Source organism: Nomascus leucogenys, unplaced genomic scaffold (genome assembly GCF_006542625.1).
Source record: "Nomascus leucogenys isolate Asia unplaced genomic scaffold, Asia_NLE_v1 Super-Scaffold_485, whole genome shotgun sequence".
NCBI lineage: Eukaryota > Metazoa > Chordata > Mammalia > Primates > Hylobatidae > Nomascus > Nomascus leucogenys.
In genome coordinates this window covers 48,577-65,581 of record NW_022095775.1, presented here as the reverse complement: position 1 = coordinate 65,581, position 17,005 = coordinate 48,577, and the positions used below count along the sequence as shown (strand labels likewise).

Below are 17,005 nucleotides of genomic sequence, written 5' to 3'. Positions count from 1 at the left end.
AACTGTCTTTCAAATTTCACCAGTTGTCCCCTAACCTTTACCCTTGGATTATTCATACCAGGACTCAATCTAGGACTCCTCATTGTAACTGGTTGTTATGGTTCTCAAATCACTTTGCATTCAGAACAATCCCTTTTTTCAGGATCAGGATCATGTCTATAAGAGAGTGACATGTAAAGTTATCTACTTCTCTATATTTGTATAATTGCTTCCTCATAGGTGTCACTTAGATTGTTTTCTCTATCTCCTGTTCTCTGTGAAGTGGAAGATAGAACCTATCAGTTTGATAGATTGAAGTTGAACGTTTTTAGCTAGACTATATCAGAGATGATAATGTGTAATATATTACATATTGAGAGTTAAAAAAAGGAATATTTTATTCCCATCAGCCATTCCCTGACGGTTTGTTTTTTTCTTTTTTAAAATTGAGACAGGGTCTTGCCCAAGCTGGAGTGCAGAGATGCATGAACACAGTTCACTGCGGCCTTGACCTCCTGGGTTTAAGCAATCCTTCTGTCTCAGCCTCCTGAGTAGTTGGGACCACAGGTGCACACTACCACACCTGGCTAACTTTTAACAACAAGTTTTTTGTAGAGGCTATGTCCCACTATGCTGCCCTGGCTGGTCTCGAATTCCTGGGCTCCAGTGATCTTTCTGCCTCAGCCTCCCAGAGTGTTGGGATTACAGGTGTGAGCCACCACACCCAGCTTCCCTGATGGTTTTTTGAAAACCCCAGTTGAAGATCTTTACCTATATGAATAGTTTTATTAGAGGTTACAAAATGAAGACTTTCAGATTTTATTATTTTCTCTATTTTTATTAACTGATAGTCTCTTTCATTAACTGGACTCTTATTGTCCTGAAATACTTGAAAGGCAGAATAAGTGTTTCTTTCTTTCCCATTAATTACCAACTGTAACATTAAGGAGTTCATTAGTAGTTGTTTTAATTGGAGACGTTAGAGCAGTCTTTCTCCCCTGCCTTTGAATTATTGTTGTGGACTTATCAATATTATAGCTTCAGTGTATCTCAGTCAACTTCATTTTTTTCTTTATTTAATGTTGGTTTTATATATATATATAAAACATTTTATTATTTTATCTTTTTTTTTTTTTTTTGGAGTGAGAGTCTTGCTCTGTCACCCAGGCTGGAGTGCAGTGGCATGATCTCGGCTCACTGCAAGCTCCGTCTTCCGGGTTCACACCATCCTTCTGTGTCAGCCTCCCGAGTAGTTGGGACTACAGGTGCCAGCCAGCATGCCTGGCTAATCTTTTGCATTTTTAGTAGAGATGGGGTTTCACCGTGTTAGCCAGGATGGTCTCGATCTCCTGACCTCGTGATCCACCCGCCTTGGCCTCCCAAAGTGCTCGGATTATAGGCGTGAGCCACAGCGCCAGGCCTATTTTATCCATTTTTAAGTGTACATTTCAGTGGCATGAAGCACAGTTACATTGTTTTGCAGCCATCTCCACCATCCATCTCAATAATTTTTTTCATTTTTCCGAACTAAAAGTCAATACCCATTAACCAATAACTCCCTTTTCTGCTCAGCCCCTGGCAATTGCCTTCTATTTTCTGTCTGAAGAATTTTCTTATTCTAGATACCTCATATACTTGAAATCATATGATATTTGTTCTTTGTGTCTAAGTAGTTTTCCTTAGCATACATAATGTCTTCAAGGTTCATTCACTTTTTGTAGCCTTTGTCAGAATTTCATTCCTTTTAAGGTGAATTATTCTTTCTCATACTTAAATTACAACAGTTTTGGCCTGTGGACTCTATTTTTATTTTTTGTTCTTAGGTACATTCCTGCTGTGAAGAGGAAAGCCTTCTAGCCTGAGGTAGATCTAGTGCTCAGAACAAGCAGGTGGACGAGAATTCTTTGATTTCAACCAAGGAAGAGCCTCCAGTTCTTGAAAGGGAGGCTCCATAGACCAGGCGCGGTGGCTCACGCCTGTAATCCCAGCACTTTGGGAGGCCAAGGCGGGCGGATCGTGAGGTCAGGAGATTGCGACCATCCTGGCTAACACGGTGAAACCCCATCTCTACTAAAAATATAAAAAATTAGCCGGGTGTGGTGGCGGGTGCCTGTAGTCCCAGCTACTAGGGAGGCTGAGGCAGGAGAATGACGTGAACCCGGGAGACAGAGCTTGCAATGAGCCGAGATCCTGGGACTGCACTCCAGCCTGGGCGACAGAGCGAGACTCTGTCTCAAAAAAAAAAAAAAGAAAGGAGGTTCCATGGCTCAGTCAGAACTTGGAGGTGGACATGCTGAGTTGCTGCAGCTGACCTTGTCTGTACCTGTGGCTCTGGAAGTCTCTCCACAGCCTGCCCTTGAGTCTGAGGAATTGCTAGTTAAAATGACAGGTAAGGTGGGGTTGGGGTCTCAGTATTTGAGCAGATATGATTAGAGGAAGCAGGAGATTTTAGTATGTTTTGATGTAAAGCCAACATTGTATCTGTATACAATAAACTACCCCCTTTGTCCTGGGAAATACTTACCATGATGGCTAATTATGGTTACTAACTACGAACTGTGGCACACTATCAAGAAGATGTATTTTTGATAACTATGCTCCTTGCTCCAGTGTTGCTCTTCATGATTGTTGATCAGCCACTGTGTAAGTTAACAACCAGGATAACAGGGCTTCAAGAGAGGCACTGCACATTAGTGGAATAAGCACTGTGCTTCAAGTGCTGGCTCCACCAGTCCTGTGTTACTTGGGAAGTTGTTTAATCTCTGAACTTGTTTCCTCATCTATAAAATGGAGATCATAATGTATTAATGTATAATGTTATATACCTGACAACATAGTAATTACCAGTTCATTAGAAGTTAATTACCAGTTACTTCTCACTTGATCATTCTTTATGTATCACCTGGGGAGAGTTGGATCTAAACATGTTGTCTCTAATTCACCTTGTAACTATTGAGTATTGTAGTCAGTCAAAGAATGGGAAGAATCCTCTTTTCTGTACCCCTTTAAATTTTGAATGTAACTTTTTTACATTATCAACAGAAGCTTTTGATGTTATTCCTTAAAGAAATGATTCCAATTGTGCTTAAGCTAGTTGGGTATAATAAAAAAGATTTTTGAAAGAATAGTTAAAGATAGTTACTATTTCAGTACCTATTATGTGCCAAACTCAATTTATTAAGTCATCTCTTTTATATAATTCTTGAGTGATCCTATGAATTATCTTTTATCTATTGAATTTTATTTACTTAGGGGCAGAGCAGAAAGTGTAATTTTGGTCCATTTATGACCATTATCCAATCTCTATTTCACTCCTCTTCTCCTTATTTTGTCCTCACCAACAATCAGTTGTCATAAAGATAGTTCTGTCCTTTTGATTTCTCCCTCAGTTTTTTTGTGATTTAAAGTCAACACGCACACATCCCTCACATTAGTTTGTGCTTGCATTGAGAACTATTTACTTGTTTTGTTTACTAATATTTTATAATCAAATTACCATCCTGCCTCTTGCCATGAGATGATGGAGAAAACATCAAAAACATTGAGATTCATTTTGTGTGGTATACAGATTTTTTAAAAATTAATTTGTGCCCAGTTTCTAAATCATTTAATGTAAAGATACATGCATTTCAGGAGTTTATGAAAGTAAACATCAAAGAAAACCAACTAAGAAACTTCTTGAATCCAATGATGTAGACCCTGGATTTATTATGCCCAAGAAGGGGGACCTTGGCCTTTCTAAAAAGGTATGTTATTTTTGTAAGTTCTAAAAGAAACTCAGGAAATGAGGAATTTAAAAAACGACATTTTGAATAGTAGTTATAACATTGATGTACATACATATAAAAATTAGTGTGTGTGTCAGCAGGCCTACATGATCTGAGATTTCCTACATGAAAGGCTGTTTTGCAGTTGTGTGACCATGTATGTGTATAAACTGGTTTCAGGTTTCCTTTCCAAGTGAAAAAAATGTTTAAATGCTTTGAAGATTAAGTTTGTGTTTCTTATAATTTCTTTTCTGGGTTCAAATCCTCTTACCTGTTTTCTACTAAACAACTATCTCAAACATCACTAGTCTACTCTATCCTATTGCCGTGTCATCGTAGCCCTTTTGTTTTGTTTTTTTGAGACAGGGTCTGATTCTGTCACCCAGGCTGGAGTGCAGTGGCATAATTTTGGCTCACTGTAATCTCTGCCTCTCAGGCTCCCCAGATAATTTTTTGTATTTTTTTGGTAGAGACGGGGTATCAGTTTTTTTATGTGATTAATACTTGTTGTGTTTTATTCAAGAAATCTAGTGTGATGGCTCAAGCCTGTAATCCTAGGACTTAGGGAACCTGAGGCAGTAGGATTGCTTAAGCTCAGGAGTTTGAGACCAGCCTGGGCAGTAAAGGAGACCTTGTCTCTACAAAACGAAAAACAATGCCAAAAAGCTCCAGAAAACGGCTGTGGTGTGGCGTGTCTGGTCCCAGCTACTCAGAAGGCTGAAGTGGTAGGATGTCTTGAGCCCTGGAGGTCAAGGCTGCAGTGAGCTATGATTGCGCTATTGCACTCCACCCTGGGTGACAGAGCAAGACCCTGTCTCAATCAATCAATCAATCAGTGAAATCTTTGTGTACCCCATGGACACAAAGATGTTCTTCCTGTTGTTTTCTTTTAGGAGCTTTTTGGTTCTGGTTTCACATGTAGATCTTTGTTCCATCTTGAATTTTTGAGACGGAGTTTTGTTCTTCCCCATATTGATGTCCAGTTGTTTTTACCATTTACCAAAAAATCCTTGATATTGGCTGGGCGCGGTGGCTCACACCTGCAATCCCAGCAGTTTGGGAGGCCGAGGCGGGCAGATCACTTGAGGTCAGGAGTTGGAGACCAGCCTGGCCAACATGGTGAAACTCCATCTCTACTAATAATACAAAAAAAAAAATAGCTGGGCGCTGTGGTGCCTGCCTGTAATCCCAGCTACTTGGGAGGCTGAGACAGGAGAATTGCTGGAACCTGGGAGGCAGAGGTTGTAGTGAGCTGAGGTCATGCCACCGCACTCCAGCCTAGGTGACAGAGCGAGACTCTCTCTCTCAAAAAAAAAAAAAAATTCTCTGATGTTTATCCTCACTGTCTCTCAGATTCCTAATCTCTTTTAAGTATTAATTATACTTAGTAACTCTTTGTCACTGTTGAATTTTTACTTTTGGGGAGAGGGGATTGCCATTAAATTTGGGATCAGAGCAAGAGAAAATCAGAATTATTGGTTATGGCTAGCACCAAACTCTGGAGAAAAGTGCCCTCTTGTCTGTTTGGGAGTCTGTCCTGCCATCTGACCTGGCCTACTTCATTGTTGAAGTCCTGGTTACTCTGAGGTATATTTTGTCATAAGGCTAAAGCCATGATTCAGTTCCATTTTAGTTTACCAGGCACACCACCACCCTGTCTGCAGGTGGATTAATCAGTAACAGAATGAGAGATGATCTGTTCTGGTAGTGGTTTAAGGGTACTCCAGCTGAATGTATATCCACACTAGACTATATATACACAGTAAATTACTGGCATCTTAGTCACATCCTCTAAGAAGTTCTTTGGTCTTTTTCATTCTAAACAGTTTGATTTTTGTTCATATGGTATGATTCTTGTGTGTGTGCGTGGGTGTGTGTCTGTGCTGTTAATTTTTATTTTAATTTATAAAATTGATCAGAACAGAAATGAGAATATTTCCTGCATTATTCTCTGACTGTAGTTTGGGGAGCATTGTAATTATTTTGTTCCACAGCTTTTGGGTAACGGTTGAGCAATGAACTAATTTTTTTTTTTTTTTTGAGACAGAATCTCGCTCTTTTGCCCAGGCTGGAGTGCAGTGGCGCTATCTTGGCTCACTGCAAGCTCCGCCTCCCAGGTTCACGCCATTTTCCTGCCTCAGCCTCCCGAGTAGCTGGGTCTACAGGCGCCCGCCACCACGCCCGGCTAATTTTTTGTATTTTTTTAGTAGAGACGGGGTTTCACTGTGTTAGTCAGGATGGTCTCGGTCTCCTGACCTCGTGATCCGCCCGCCTCGGCCTCCCAAAGTGCTGGGATTACAGGCGTGAGCCACCGCGCCTGGCCACTAATTTGTTATCTAAATAAAATGATTGATATTAAAAAAAAATTATGGAAATGTATTTTGTGGATTTGTCTAGGAGTCTCGTTTTGTTGAATTGGATACCTAACATTTGCCCATTCATTTTACTTCATGTGGTTAGACTTCTGATATATAATGAACATGAGCAGAATTGTAGTCTTATGATTTATTAATATGATAAAATGAGCATTCAGAAATTCACAGCTGTATTTTATCTTGTTTTAGTCCCAAACATTAGGAACTCTACAGCAAGAATGGCCTTTATTTTTTATTTATTGATTTATTTGAAACGGAGTTTTGCTCTTGTTGCCCAGGCTGGAGTGCAATGGCACCATCTTGGCTCACCACAGTGTCCACCTCCCAGGTTCAAGCGATTCTCCTACCCCAGCCTCCTGAGTAGCTGGGATTACAGGGATGTGCCACCATGCCCGGCTAATTTTTTGTATTTTTAGTAGAGATGGAGTTTCTCCATGGTAGTCAGGCTGGTCTCGAACTCCTGACCTCAGGTGATCCACCCGCCTCGCCCTCCCAAAATGCTGGGATTACAGTCGTGAGCCACCATGCCTGGACAGAATGGCCTTTATTGTATTGACTTTTTGTGACCACTAAATGTTGTTTTACAGTTATGATGAAGAATATTATCATTCTTGTAGGAAAAGACATTTGCTTGGGATGGAACTAATTCATACAAGTACAAGTATTAGTAGTGGGTGAATAAAATGTTTGGCCTTTGATTAGACTCCTGATGTTGAGTATTTGTTTTGAGTTTTAATGTTGCTTTAATTTGGATTAATCTGAAGTCATTTTAAGTTGGAATGCCATTCAGTATTTCAGAACTGTTTGATGTACAGTTCACCAAGTAAATAGGTCTGTGTCAAATCTAATAGCTGTGAATACAATTGTAGGAAGATGAATGCTGTTTCTTTTTTTTTTTTTTTTTTTTTTTTTTTGAGACTTGCTCTGTCTCCCAGGCTGGAGCACAGTGGTGCAATCTTGGCTCAGCGCAACCTCTGCCTCCCAGGTTCAGACAATTCTGCCTAAGCCTCCTGAGTAGCTGGGATTACAGGCGTGCACCACCGCACCTAGCTAATTTTTGTATTTTTAGTAGAAACGGGGTTTCACCATGTTGGCCATGGTTGGCCAAGCTGGATTCAAACTCCTGACCTCAGATGATCTGGCCCCCTTGGCCTCCCAAGTGCTGAGATGACAAGCATGAGCCACTGCACCTGGCCGGGAAGATGGATTTTAAGTACAGGGTGGAGTGCAATAACATTGAGCCTGTGGGTCTCTGGGTACATACCCCTTTTCTTTCTTCACTTCAGTCACAGAAAGCATCGTGTATTCACAGAAAGCATTGTGTATCTAGTCTGTATAGTCTATGTGTTGGAAATCTCTGGCCAGTCTTTATTGTGGTGTTCACAGGTCTGTTGGAGTTTTTTTTGTTGTTGTTGTTGTTGTTGTTTTGTTTTTGTTTTTGTTTTTTTGAGATGGAGTCTCTCTCGTTGCCCAGGCTGGAGTGCAATTGTGTGATCTTGGCTCACTGCAACCTTCTCCTCCTGGGTTCAAGCAATTCTCCTGCCTCAGTCTCCTGAGTAGCTGGGATTACAGGCATGTGCCACCATGCCTGGTTAATTTTGTATTTTTAGTAGTGACGGGGTTTCTCCATGTTGGTGTGGCTGGTCTTGAACTCCCAACCTCAGGTGATCCACCCGCCTCAGCCTCCCAAAGTGCTAGGATTACAGATGTGAGCCACTGTGCCCGGTCTGTTGGAGCATTTTAAAATCTGATTCCTTTTCCCCCTGAAGTTTCTGTTCAACCTTTTACTGTGGTCATGTTGATTTTTTTAATTGCTGAAACAAGTCAAAAGTGTATATCCATGGCAGCTGACAATTCAGACTTTGGCATATAAGGTAAAAGGTTTATTTTTTTCATTCCTCTGTAAATGGTGTTGTTTTCACTTATTTGTAGTGCTTATGAAGCTGGTCACCTGGAGAATGGAATAACTGAATCTTGTGCCACATCTTATTCAAAAGATTTTGGTGGAGGTGAGTATTTTTGAGATTTTAAAAATGTAATACAGTAGTAAGTTTGAAGCGCTTTGTCCGTTAACCACAAAAATTGTTTCATGTGTAAGCCACACCAGTGAGGTACAAGTTTTAAAACTGGTTTGCCCAAAATCTGCTTCCTGAAACAGATAAAATATTCATAAGTTGAACATCTACTCTACCAGGACTTTTAGTAGGAATGCTACCTGTAATCTCTCTAAAGCATTACAGAGAGTTAGGTTATTATCTATAGTATTCCTGTTTTATAGAAGAAATGTGAAGATGAACAAGGTAGCAAGGTCAGGGAACTACATCCACACCTGACCAATTTCATGGTCATACTCCTGTCTTCTTATCCACCCCAAGTTTTCTCCATGCCACTTCTTTCTTCCACTCTTCATTTGTCTGCCAGTGCCATTTATTGATTAGTGTCATTTTTGAAATATTATTCCAAATTTGAGCACACTGCAGCAGACGTGGTCTGTTAGCAAAGAGTATCATGGGAAGATTATATTTCATGTGACCTATGATTATTCTAACAAGTAAATCTAGCAATATGTTAGCTTATTTAGCCATGTGGCAATTATAATCCCATAAGCTGGTCAATTTGCTTGTAAGATTTAAAAATAGGCTGCTTTCAAAATAATATCAGGCCGATCATGGTGGCCCACAACTGCAATGCCAGTGCTTTGGGAGCCTGAGATAAGAGGATCACTTGAGACCAGGTGTTCCATCCAGACCAGGCTTGGTACTTAGTGAGACCTTGTCTCTATCTACAATTTAAAAAACATTAGCTAGGCATGGTGGTATATGTCTGTAGTCACAGCTATTTGTTAAGCTGATGTGGGAGGATCCCTTGAGCCTGAGAGGTTGAGGCTACAGTGAGCTGTTGCTCACACCAGGCACTGTAGCCTGGGCAACAGTGAGAGACAGTGTCTCTTAAAATAATAGTAGTAATAATAATAACATCAGCTCTTTTGCTGTATTTTTGTATTTCATTTTTAAAATAAAACCTAAAACATGAACTTTATCCATTATAAATTTTGCGTAAGTGTTCCAGCTTATGAGAATTTCGAACCTTTCTGTTGTGCTCATATTAACTCGTCTTATAGTGTTAGGCTGCGAGCAGTTTTGATGGCAGAGCTTCTCCAACTCAATGAGGCAGTCAAAAAAAGAGCTCACTGAGGCAGTCTTCAAAACTCCAGCTTTCATATTGTTAACTAGCATAAATATCCTAGAATGTTTTATGAAATACCTCTTAGATTCCTCTTTGTATTTCTATAACACAGTTGAAATGTGTTTAATGGAAAGTGCGGGAAGGACTAGAAGAATTTCTTTTTTTTTTTGGTTTGAGACAGAGTCTGGCTCTGTTGACCAGGCTGGAGTACAGTGGCGCGATCTCAGCTCACTGCAGCCTCCGCCTCCTGGGTTCAAGCGATTCTCCTGCCTCAGCCTACCGAGTGCCTGGGATTGCAGACGTGAGCGATAATGCATGGCTAATTTTTGTGTGTGTGTGTGTGTGTGTGTAGAGACGGAGTTTCTCCATGTTGGTCCGGCAGGCCTGGAACTCCCGACCTTGGGTGATCCGCCCGACCAGGCCTCCCTCACCCCTAAGATTGCAGGCATGAGCTGCCGTGCCAGGCCCAATTGATTAATCAGAAAGGAATAAATCGGCCTGGCATGGTGGCTCACACTTGTAGTCCCAGGACCTTTGACGGCCGAGTGCGGTGGATCACTGGAGCCTAGGAGTTCCAGACTGGCCTGGGCAACATGGTGAAAGAGGTCTCTCTTTCTCTTTTTTTTTTCTTAGGGCGGAATTTCACTATTGTTGCCCAGGCTGGAATGCAGTGGTGTGGTCTCGGCCTGCCGTGGCCTCCACCTCCCGGGTTTGGGTGGTTCTCCTTCCTCAGCCTCCCGAGTGGCTGGGATTGCAGGTGTGAGCCGTAATGCCCTGCTAATTTGTGTGTGTGTGTGTGTGTGTGTGTGTGTGTGTGTGTGTGTGTGTAGAGAGGGGATTTCTCCATGTTAGTTTGGCTAGCCTTGGGCTCCCGACCTTGGGTGATCTGCCTGCCTAGGCCTTCCAGGGTGCTGGGATTGCAGGCATCAGCCACAGCACCCGGCCCAATTTGGTAATCAGAATGGAATGCATTGGCCTGGCGTGGTGGCTCATGCTTGTAGTCTCAGGACCTTGGACGGCCGAGTGTGGGCGATCCCTTGAGCCTAGGAGTTCCAGACTGGCCTGGGCAACATGGTGAAACCAGTCTCTCTCTCTCTCTCTTTTTATTTCTTAGGGCGGAATTTCACTCTTGTTGCCAAGGCTAGAATGCAGTGGCTGGGTCTCGGCCCACCGTGGCCTCCGCCTCCCAGGTTTGCGTGGTTCTCCTGCCTCAGCCTCTGAAGTGCCTGTGATTGCAGACGTGAGCCATAATGCCCCGCTAATTTGTGTGTGTGTGTGTGTGTGTGTGTGTGCGTGTGTGTAGAGACGGGGTTTCTCCATGTTGGTCCAGATGGCCTGGAACTCCTGACCTCTGGTGATCCGCCCGACCAGGACTCCCGGGCCCCTAGGATTGCAGGCGTAAGCCACTGTGCCAGGCCCAATTGATTAATCAGAAAGGAATAGATCGGCCTGACACGGTGGCTCATGCTTGTAGTCCCAGGATCTTTGACGGCCGAGCGCGGTGGATCACTGGAGCCTAGGAGTTCCAGACTGGCCTGGGCAACATGGTGAAACCGGTCTCTCTCTCTCTCTCTCTGTTTTTTATTTTATGACGGAGTTTCACTCTTGTTGCCCTGGCTGGAATGCAGTAGCCCAGTCTCGGCCCGCCATGGCCTCTGCCTCCCTAGTTTGGATGGTTCTCTTCCCTAAGCCTCCCCAGTAGCTGGGATTGCAGGTGTGAGCTGTAATGCCTGGCTAATTTTTTTTTTTTTTTTTTTTTTTGGGTAGAGACGGGGTTTCTCTGTTTTGGTCCGGCTGGCCTGGAGCTCTCGACATCTGGTGATCCGCCCGCCAGGGCCTCCCGGGGTGCTGGGATTGCAGGTGTGACCCACTGCGCCCGGCCCAATTTATTTATTTATTTATTTTTATTTTTTTTTGAAACAGAGTCTCGCTCTGTCTCCCAGGCAGGTGTGCAGTGGCGCAATCTCGGCTCACTGCAAGCTCCGCCTCCCGGGTTCACGCCATTCTCCTGCCTCAGCCTCTCGGAGTAGCTGGGACAACAGGCGCCCGCCACCACGCCTGGCTAATTTTTTTTGGTATTTTTAGTAGCGATGGGGTTTCACCGTGGCCTCGATCTCTTGACCTCGTGATCTGCCCGCCTCGGCCTCCCAAAGTGCTGGGATTACAAGCGTGAGCCACTGCGCCCGGCCCCAGCCCAATTTATTAATCAGAACGCAATAGATTGGCCCGGCGTGGTGGCTCAGGCTTGTAGTCTCAGGACCTTGGACGCCGAGCACAGGGGATCCCTTGAGCCTAGGAGTTCCAGACTGGCCTGGGCAACATGGTGAAACCGGTCTCTCTCTCTCTCTCTCTTTTGTTTTTTTTAAGGCAGAATTTCTCTATTGTTGCCCAGGCTAGAATGCCGTGGCCCAGTCTTGGCCATGGCCTCTGCCTCCCTAGTTTGGGTGGTTTTCCTGCCTCAGCCTCCCGAGTGGCTGGGATTGCAGTTGTGAGCCATAATGCCCAGCTAATTTTTTTTTTTTTTTTGAGTAGAGACGGGGTTTCTCAATGTTGGTCTGGTTGGCCTGGAACTCCTGACCTCTGGTGATCTGCCTGCCCAGGCCTCCGGGTGCTGGGTTTGCAGGCATGAGCCACTGCACCCGATCCACTTTATTAATCAGAAAGTAATAGATCGGCCTGGTGTGGTGGCTCACGCTTGTGATCCCAAGACTTTGGACAGCCGAGCGTGGTGTATCACTGGAACCTGGGAGTTCCAGACTGGCCTGGGCAACATGGTGAAACCAGTGTCTCTCTCTCTCTCTCTCTCTCTTTTATTTTTCCTAGGGTGGAATTTCACTGTTGTTGCCCAGGCTGGAATGCAGTGGCTCGGTCTTGGCCCGCCGTAGCCTTTGCCTCCCGTGTTTGGGTGGTTCTCCTGCCTCAGCCTCCCGAGTGCCTGGGATTGCAGACGTGAGCCATAATGCCCGGCTAATTTTTGTGTGTGTGTGTGTGTGTGTGTGTAGAGACGGGGTTTCTCCATGTTGGTCCGGCAGGCCTGGAACTCCCGACCTTGGGTGATCCGCCCGACCAGGCCTCCCTCACCCCTAAGATTGTAGGCATGAGCCACCGTGCCAGGCCCAATTGATTAATCAGAAAGGAATAAATTGGCCTGGCGTGGTGGCTCACACTTGTAGTCCCAGGACCTTTGACGGCTGAGTGCGGTGGATCACTGGAGCCTAGGAGTTCCAGACTGGCCTGGGCAACATGGTGAAAGCGGTCTCTCTATCTCTTTTTTTTTTCTTAGGGCATAATTTCACTATTGTTGCCCAGGCTGGAATGCAGTGGTGCGGTCTCGGCCTGCCGTGGCCTCCACCTCCCGGGTTTGGGTGGTTCTCCTTCCTCAGCCTCCCGAGTGGCTGGGATTGCAGGTGTGAGCCGTAATGCCCTGCTAATTTGTGTGTGTGTGTGTGTGTGTGTGAGTGTGTGTGTGTAGAGAGGGGATTTCTCCATGTTGGTTTGGCTAACCTTGAGCTCCCGACCTTGGGTGATCTGCCTGCCTAGGCCTCCCGGGGTGCTGGGATTGCAGGCGTGAGCCACAGCACCCAGCCCAATTTGGTAATCAGAATGCAATACATTGGCCTGTTGTGGTGGCTCACGCTTGTAGTCTCAGGACCTTGGACGGCCGAGTGCGGGCGATCCCTTGAGCCTAGGAGTTCCAGACTGGCCTGGGCAACGTGGTGAAACTGGTCTCTCTCTCTCTCTTTTTTTTTTTAGGACCGAATTTTGATCTTGTTGCTCAGGGTGCAATGGAGTGGGCAAGTCTCGGCCCGCCGTGACCTCTGCCTCCCTAGTTTGATTGTTTTTCCTGCCTAAGCCTACCGAGTGGCTGGGATTGCAGGTGTGAGCCATAATGGCTGGCTAATTTTTTTTTTTTTTTGCTGGGGTTGAGACAGGGTTTCTCCATGTTGGTCCAGCTGGCCTGGAGCTCCCGACCTCCGGTGATCTGCCCGCCTAGGCTTCTGGGGTGCTGGGTGTGCAGGCATGAGCCACTGCTCCCGGCCCACTTTATTAATCAGAAAGTAATAGATCGGCCTGGCGTGGTGGCTCATGCTTGTGATCCCAAGACTTTGGACAGCCAAGCGCGGTGGATCACTGCACAGGCCAGGTAAAGCCACGTGTTCAGGTTTCATGATGCTAGTCATGTAGAAACCATATTTGCATAATAAAAGATGCGGGTGTGAGGGCCAGTTTCTTCATGGTCTATGTAAATGGCACACCTGGTGAAACCAATATCCTGGGCTTTATGTAAATCAGTCACCTCCTCCTCAAGCCTGTCTACAAAATCAATCATATCCTGCCCCAAACCCAGAAACCCTTGTGGGCAATCCACTTTCTCTGTATGAGAAAGCTCTCTCTCTCTCGCTCTCTCTCTTTCTCTCCTTTTTTGTCTGTTAAAGTTTCTACTCCTTAACCCGCTCATGTGTGTGAGTCCGTGTCGTTAATCCTCTGGGCGCCAGACAATGAACCCTGAGTATTTACCCCAGATACCGAAGCTGCTTCAGGATGGGCACCTGCTCCAGAGCTAAGAGCTGAAAAACTACCTGTTGGGTATTATGTTCACTGTTTGGGTCACGGGGTAAATAGAAGCCAAAATCTCAGCATCATGCAATATACCCTGGTCACAAACCTGCACATGTATACCCTGAAACAAACAAACAAATTGTGGCTGATCATTTTCTGATAATAAAATTCATATTCTTACATCAGTGGCTTAAACATTTCCGTACTTGTGGTAGCAGGGGTGGCGGCGGTGGTGGTGTGTATGTGTGTGGGTGATTTCACCTTATTTTGAAATAAAGCCAAAGAGAAGTTCTAGAAAATGAAACTTTTATTCCCCAGAGGCGATATTTTGTTATAAAAATCCCTTTGGCAGACACCTCTGAAAGTGTTCAAGCTATACATAAAATTAATGAATCTACAAAATTGTGAGTATTGATTCTGTGTGCTTTACCTTACCCATGACCTTCTCTTACGATTGTTCTAACATAACATTGAAGTAGAGATGAATGTGTCTTTCTCCCAGAAATTGCAGAGATTTAAGATGCTCGGTGGGATCATTCTCCACTCCAGATTATAATAAAAAGCTTGTGTCTCCACTATTTTATTATCCAGAACGCTGAGCACTACCACGTATTTGAAGTACAATAAAAATTGATGTTTTTAGTAGTAACATTGAAATATGTGGTCTGGAGGTGCTTTATGAACCCTCAGACAAGATCAAATTATATTTCTGCAGAGACATTTATGCACCTAAAATATATAAATAATTTAAATGAATATGTGATTAATAATTTTCCTCTGCTGTCTCTCTCTGAAAATTATAAGACATTTATTGAATACAACTTTTAAGATATGGGGTTGATTTGTAAGATGAAAGAGTGAAAGTTTAAGTTCATTAAATTATCTTTAATATTCGGACCTTAACTATTTGCGCTGAAATCCAAAATATATTCATGAAAGACTTACACTGTGTACTTGATGACAGAATACACTTATATAGATGAAAATACACAAGTTATACTTAAATACAAAAGATTTTCTTATATTCTTTTTTGTTTTTATCTCAACTGAATTTACAGATGCTCTTTTCACATAAACTACCTAGCTGTTCCCAGCCAAAGGAATTAGAGACATAAAAATGAGAAAATGAGTTGGTCATTTCATTCTTGTTCATCTCTCTGTCACTATAGTATTATTTTCCATTATTTATTTTCTAGAACTTAGATCTATTTAGTTGTAATTCATTTAGTACATGAGAGGCTGTGTTAAGTGTGTTAAGACTTTGACTTTGTTGAATTTGGTTAAGTTTTTTTTAAAACTGCACATCTGGGATTTTTTTTGCATTTTTGTTGAAACCTGTATAAGCTTTAATGAACATATATCAATTATGTTGTCTTACTAAATTAATAATTATAGTAAGTGAAAAACATACTAGAAGGTGTTTTCTCAAAAAACAATATAACACCTTAAACGCTGCACAATTTAATCCTTGAAACTAAAAATTATCATGAGCTTTTAGCCTCTTTTCACTTAGCTCAGTCACCCAAAGCTAATGATGACAAAATCATCCTAAAAGATTTTGCCGTCAATTATTTCTATAAAATAAAGATTCTTAAATGTAGATTATACTTCATTTGTAATATAAACATTAATTTAATGCTCTTATTTGTACTGACTACACAGTATATACTGTATATCATAACTCTAGTATTGCTGTTGAAACCACTTTTTGATAAACAATGGCAGATAAATAAAAATTTCATGGGAACATTCTTTCTGCTGATGTGAAAATGGACGAAGCCCTTCTCTGCTGAGCTCAACAAGGGGACGATTTCAACAATAGCCAAAAAATTATCATCACAGGGAAGAGGAAAGAGAGAAAACTGGTCCGTGCTTAGCTGATTATAGAATATTCACTTACGGCATCCTTACTGGAAGTATTTCAGCATCCTAAACCATGGATGCTATAAACCAGGAAGAACTACTGCTTTGCAATGAAAGACAAAGAACAAAGGAGGCAAGAATTAGTACATGTAGTAAGAAAGCCTCTGAAAAAAGTTCGTAAAAGACCAAGTCAAGCAAATTTTAAGAAGTGTCTTAGACTCAAGAAAAGTGGACACCAACCATCTATTGGTGAATTAGAAAGTTATAACAAGGAGTTTATGAAAGAAAGGTGGAAATCTGAGACACTCTCTAAATAAAAAGCATTTATAGCAATCACTTGATTTATGACTTGTCTGTCAGTTTAAGAAACGTAGTTCCGCTCAAAATTAGTCTAAAAAGAACACAACACATGGGATAGCAGGTAGAGATAGTATTGTAGCTGAAAAATGAGTGTTCTATATATTCAACCCACTTTTAATTTATAATTTGGTTGTTTTGTTTAGCCATTATGGTCAGGTAACAGAACTGATCACTGTACCATTCTATAATAATCACATGATTTAGGCCACTGCTACTTAATGGCCTTTGAACCAGCAGCATTTACGTCATTTACAAACTCGTTAAAAATGCAGAAGCTCAGGTCCCGCCATAGCTAAATCAGAATCTTCAAATTGACAAGGTATCCGGGTGATTTGTGTGCATTTTAAAGTTTGAGAAACACTGATGTATAACTACAATTTTGCCAGTGATTCCCAAACATGACTGCATATTAAAATCACCTGGGGAATTTCTTATAGGCAGTAATCCCCAGGCTGCACACACTAGAGATTTTCATTCAACTGGGCTGGAGGTGAGTGTGTATAGATCATTTTAAATGCTCATCACTAAGTGTTTTCAATGTATAGCCATAATAACTGTACAAAAGAAAAAGAACATTAATTTTCAAGACACCTGCACATAAGACTTACTTGGTTTAGTTGTTGAAATACCAGACTCACAAGATCATCTGGAGATTCTGATTCATGATGTCAGAGTTTGAGATCATGGATATTAGCATCTATTGTGACATGCTCTCCAAGTGATTCTTACAACCACTGAACCAACTTTCTGGACTCTGCCTTTCCAATATAATATTCCCCTTTAAGTGCTGCTTTTTATTGACTTTGCTATCCCAGGCAGCATAGTTTTCCACTGTCATCACTTGCTTTGTGTTCTGATTCTTAAAATCACTCTGCTTTTAGTTATACCCTGGAACATGGCTCACTGGGAAGCCCA

The 17,005-nt window shown here is 42.7% G+C and overlaps 1 protein-coding gene and 1 long non-coding RNA gene across 4 annotated transcripts; both read left to right on the top strand.

Annotated features, from left to right (window-relative positions):
* The first annotated feature begins 1,823 nt into the window (after positions 1–1,823).
* LOC115833654 (histone-lysine N-methyltransferase, H3 lysine-36 and H4 lysine-20 specific-like) lies at positions 1,824–8,426 on the top strand. 2 transcript variants are annotated; one of them, XR_004029023.1, is made up of 3 exons: positions 1,824–1,868; positions 3,613–3,725; positions 8,054–8,426. XR_004029023.1 is itself a non-coding variant. In XM_030808374.1 (3 exons), exons 1-3 carry the CDS (start codon positions 2,242–2,244, stop codon positions 8,060–8,062), a joined length of 249 nt encoding a protein of 82 aa, XP_030664234.1. In that variant the 5' UTR covers positions 2,208–2,241; the 3' UTR covers positions 8,063–8,426. The 2 variants fall into 2 exon arrangements, 1 of the variants encoding a protein (XP_030664234.1); XM_030808374.1 differs by lacking the exon at positions 1,824–1,868 and adding an exon at positions 2,208–2,368.
* Positions 8,427–10,037: 1,611 nt separating this feature from the next.
* LOC115833655 lies at positions 10,038–14,647 on the top strand. Of its 2 annotated transcripts, none has more exons than XR_004029027.1 (3): positions 10,038–10,064; positions 12,131–12,256; positions 13,744–14,647. It is a non-coding gene; the product is annotated as an uncharacterized LOC115833655 (long non-coding RNA). The 2 variants fall into 2 exon arrangements; XR_004029026.1 differs by lacking the exon at positions 13,744–14,647 and adding an exon at positions 12,591–12,629.
* Positions 14,648–17,005: the final 2,358 nt, after the last annotated feature.